The 4,821-nt window shown below is 45.4% G+C and overlaps 1 protein-coding gene across 1 annotated transcript; it reads right to left on the bottom strand.

The window, feature by feature from the left end:
- Positions 1-291: 291 nt before the first annotated feature.
- LOC144767807 (olfactory receptor 1L4-like) lies at positions 292-1,218 on the bottom strand. Its single transcript, XM_078651184.1, has one exon. It carries the CDS (start codon positions 1,216-1,218, stop codon positions 292-294), a length of 927 nt encoding a protein of 308 aa, XP_078507310.1.
- Positions 1,219-4,821: the final 3,603 nt, after the last annotated feature.

Raw genomic sequence — 4,821 nt, 5'->3', positions numbered from 1 at the left:
ATAATTCCCAACTTTTGTTCCAAATTATTTGTGTCAATGGGTCAGATAGAATGTTTTGTTACTTTATCAAATCCCTGGCCTGGGCAAAGATATTTAGAAACATATTTCTGTATGCAATAAGTCATTCATAACAGAATTGTAATGCTAAAAGAGACACTGCCCACAGTGTGTGATAAATTAAATATGGCAAACAATATACAAAGCAGTACTTTAAAAGAAATTAAAAATACTTTGGCATTTGAATTAGCTTTGCAACCATTCAAATCATGCACTTTTCTCTCGGCTAAGGAATCATGCTATATTCTTTGCCTTCTTCAAGGCATTTTTAAACTCAGCATTTTTCAGACTGTATATAATGGGGTTACATAGGGGTGTAACAGCAACATATGACAAAGACATTATCTTGTTTTCCATCATTGAATATGTTGATTTTGGTCGTGAATACGTAGACAAGAGAGATATATAGAATAAAATAACCACACTGATGTGCGAAGCACACGTAGAGAAAGCTTTTTCCTTTCCAGTCTTGGACTTGATTTTCAGGATGGAAGAAGCAATTTTACAATAAGACATTATGATAATAATAAAGGATGGCATTGTCACTAATGAACCCTCCACGTAGTTGAGAGTCTCAGTGATGCTAGTGCTGCTGCAAGAAATCTTCATTAGTGCTGTCATATCACAGAAAATGTGGTTTATGATGTGGGACTCACAGAAGGAGAACCTTGATATTAGAATATTATGTGGTATCCCAAGAAGAAGTCCTGTTGTCCAGCTTCCAGCAGCTAACCTCATGCATGTGGCCTTATTCATGATGTTCATGTAGCGGAGGGGATCGCATATGGCCACATAACGATCATAAGCCATGGCGTTCAAGAGAAGGAGTTCTACACATGCCAAGGCCATGAAAAAGTACAGCTGCAGGAGGCATTTGTTGAGAGAAACCTCAATGCCCTTTGAAAAGAAATGGACCAGAAGTTGTGGAACAATGACTGATGTGAAACTGATGTCAACAAATGACAAATGAGTAAGGAAGAAATACATAGCTGTATGTAAATTTGAGTTTGAGTGAATTATAGTCAGGATCAAAAGGTTTCCTATTATAGTCATGAAGTAAACCAATAAAAGGGCAACAAAGAGTGGAATTTGCAAATGTGGAAAATCCGAAAATCCAATGATTAGGAAACCTGCAGATGAGCTCATATTTGATGTATTCATCTGTGTAGCAATGCATCTTTGTCCTTTATCTGAAGACTCCCTGTAATAAAATGCACAATTGATATGAATGTAACTATTGGCAAAATGATCAATTCAGTAACTATGGGAATGCAAGAAATTGTGAGCTTGCATATGTACTTTTTGTACTTTTTACTTTGACGTTTATTGTAATGCTCCTTACAAAGGTACCTATGTATTATTTAAGCTTTTGCATACAATAAACACCAAGGGCCTTTTTAGGTCTCGCACGTGCGATTGCAGGGGCAAAGCCCCTGCTGTCGCAAAGCAAGTCTATTGTAATCGTTTCAGTCCTTTCAGCTTTCAAGGACTACCCAGAGGAGACAAGAGACTGGCACGCGCACGCAGCCTGCCGGAATCGGATCAGGTCTCACGCGTGAACACGCGCCCCGATTCCGGCAGGCTCTTCAGTCACCATGGATCACGCACACACACAGAGACACACACACGAGCGCACACATACAGACACACACCACACCTCCTCCCCCCGCCGCCGCCCCCGCCCCCGCCCACACACACACGCACACATACAGAGAGACCCCCCAACTAACCCCACTCACCGCATCGCCGGACTCTGCAGCCTCCGCGGGGCTCTCCCTCGGGCATGGGAGCCCCGCGTCACCAGCACTGCTTTTCTGCCCAGGCACTCCGTGGGCGCGGGCTTCATAAGACGGAAGTCCCGTCCCACGGCAGGTTTCGTTTTTGCTCACGGTTTCGTTTTTGCTTACGTCTTGTTTTTTAATGGTGGCGCCGTCTTCTCTGTAGAAATCTACATTTCTTGTCCAAAGCCTTCACCCGTACCCTGGATGGTGACCTCCTGATGGCCGGAGGAGCTTCGAGGCAGGCTGGGCTTGGAGTGGCTTCAGGTCACCCACAGCCGAAGGGGGTGACATCTCTTTTCTTGTTCGAATGGCAGTCGCAGAGTCTAGCGCGAATGATAGGTGAGCCACCTTCACCCTGCACAGGCAAGGGCCTCCCTAATTTTAACACAGTCCCCCCAGTTGACCTTGTTCTGTGCCCCTAAAGGGATGTATAGAAGGGGCCCTGTCCCTTTGATAATCTCAGCTGCATTCATTTACAGTGAATTGTTCTCCTGGGAAACGCTTGTTGCTCAAACAAATCGGAAACGTCTCAGAGTTGCACTGGCTTGAAGCAATGGTGTCAATCGTTTCCTGTCAGTCATTCTGGAAGGAGCGCAGACATATTATCGCAAAGCCCACTGCAAAGTAAATAAAGGCAGAACCGAACCACTTCCTTTCACTAAGGCTGGGGGATCATATCTTGCCTGGCACCTCCCTCATACAGAAGGGAAAGTAACGCATTGAAAGTGAACGCTTTGTGCTCGGGACGAGAATAAATTACACCTCATCCGTGCTACAGTGCAATCTAAAGCCAGCTCTGGCACCGAGCGAGGGGAAACGGCCACTACAACGCGTCAACCACGAATACATTAACCACGCATGCATTACAACGCATGCGTGCTTAACACGAAAGCCTTTACCACGCATACCTTTACTACGAGGTATGTAGTAAAGTCTTATGTGGTAAAGGTTCAAAATAAAAAAGAGGGGCTTGGGGGGGTCTCCTCCCCAAACAAAAACCTTACCTGAAATCACGTCACAATGTGCAGGCAATCGGCGTCGTTTAAGAAGAAACGGAAAGAAACTTCCGCTTCCTCTTAACGACGTACGACGTGACCACGCAAAAATTAAAGGAAAAGGTTATGGGTTGAAAAGCCATTCCATTGTAACGCATGCGTGGTAAAGGCATGCGTTGCAACGGAATGCATTGTAAGAACATACAACCCCGAGCGAGCAGCACAAACACCCAGCACGACCATCGGCAGAGCTTCTCACTTCCAATAAAAATGAAAGAATCAAGTGTAGGTCAGTTTTTCCGAAATATTGGCTGCAAAGTCATATATTTTCAGGTTATTCTGAATGGGAACAAATGAAATATATCGAAATACTACAGCCTGCCAGCATTCAACTGTGCATGTTTCTGTGAGACAATGATCGGTCCGACACTCCACACTTGGTGCACAGCAGAGAAGAAGTAAACGAAAGACACGGCGCGCCCGTTGTGGGAAAATGGAACATCCTGAGCGAGGAGCCATTACATCTGTTTAAATAATGTTCCAGGCATGATGAGCACCCGTATTCCTAAATCAGTTAATCGTCCATCAAACTGCTGTTCCAGAAAATGAAATTATGCAAGACTTGATGACTTGTTATTCCACGCTGCTGCCCACCCATGCCCTGGAAAAACCAAATTATATATACGTTCTGGACAAATATTCCAGTGTGCGACCAACGACCTTCTGGTTAAGTATTCCGGGTGCTGCCAACAATATGCTGACAACCTGTTAGTCCGGCAGGATGGGGGCTGAAATATGGACTTTATACCAGACTGAAATAGTGCGATGCCCGTAGTGCCAAAGGACTTCTAGGCGCATCAGCCCTATTAGCAGGGTGACAAAGTAGGTATAAGTTACTGGTTGTCCTGTGATTGGTGAACATACAAGCACAGACATCAGACAGCACAACTATACAACAAATCAGATACTCCCCTAATGGTAATTGCACGTTGGCCTCGTATTTAATGAATATGTAATGTAACTTTGCAGCTTCCATGTCCATATTGCTTTTGCATCAGAGTGTAAATCACACTTTGCCATGCCAATTTTACAATTCCTGACTATGTATAGCACATTTCACCATGCCAGTGTCCACACTGCTCTGCATGCAGGAAAGGTTTCCGCGCTGCCCTGCATGTAAAGCATATGTATTATAAGTGTTTCCACAGTTCTCTGAATTTAAAGCTCTATTGCCTTTGTCATGGTGGAGATTGGGAGCCTGTATGCCATTTACTTGACCCAGTTCCCTGTATGTAAAGCACACTCTGCCCTGAGTGTTTCTGAACTGGCGGGTTGTATGGCACACTCCACTGGAAATAGGGCTTTAGATTAAGCAAAGTGGTAATGTGGACTTCATGTGGTGCCCCAAAGTCCTCTATGTAAAGCGACATTCACCTGCCCGGTTTCCTGTTCCTACCATTACTCGCTGCAGCACTGCCTGTACCTGAAGCACAGGCGTAAGGTTCTGTGGCCCAGAGCCCGCGCGTGCCAACTTCTGCCGGTGGTACAGTAAGGCCGTTAGGGCACGCGCACATCAGAAGCAGACATTCGGTGGGGACGTCAGCAGCTCCCTGACACACAGTGCCGGAGTCCCATGCTAACAATGTGAATGGCGCCAAGGGAGCGGCTGTCAATAGTGCAGCAAGTGCAATGGCCTTAAAGGCCCACAGAACCCAAACAATGGCTGTACTTAACTACCTATCCCGTAAATGGTGCTGGGGTTGGTTTGGGGCCATGTCCTCACCCAGACAATCCAGTTATTGGCAGAACAATCAACTGTAAAAACAGTCATGTCCCAAAATCAGTGCTTGAAATGGAGAAATAAAAGTGCAGGTACTCTGTACCAGAGTACCTGCTTGTTTCTGAGAAGTGCTGGTACTCTCCCATTAAATGTATTACGTCACTCTTGAGAAGTGCCGCTACTCTTCCCAGGGCCGGACTTGGAACCA

This window comes from Lissotriton helveticus, chromosome 7 (genome assembly GCF_964261635.1).
Source record: "Lissotriton helveticus chromosome 7, aLisHel1.1, whole genome shotgun sequence".
NCBI classification, from domain to species: Eukaryota; Metazoa; Chordata; class Amphibia; order Caudata; family Salamandridae; genus Lissotriton; species Lissotriton helveticus.
This window is presented reverse-complemented; position numbering and strand designations above follow the sequence as displayed.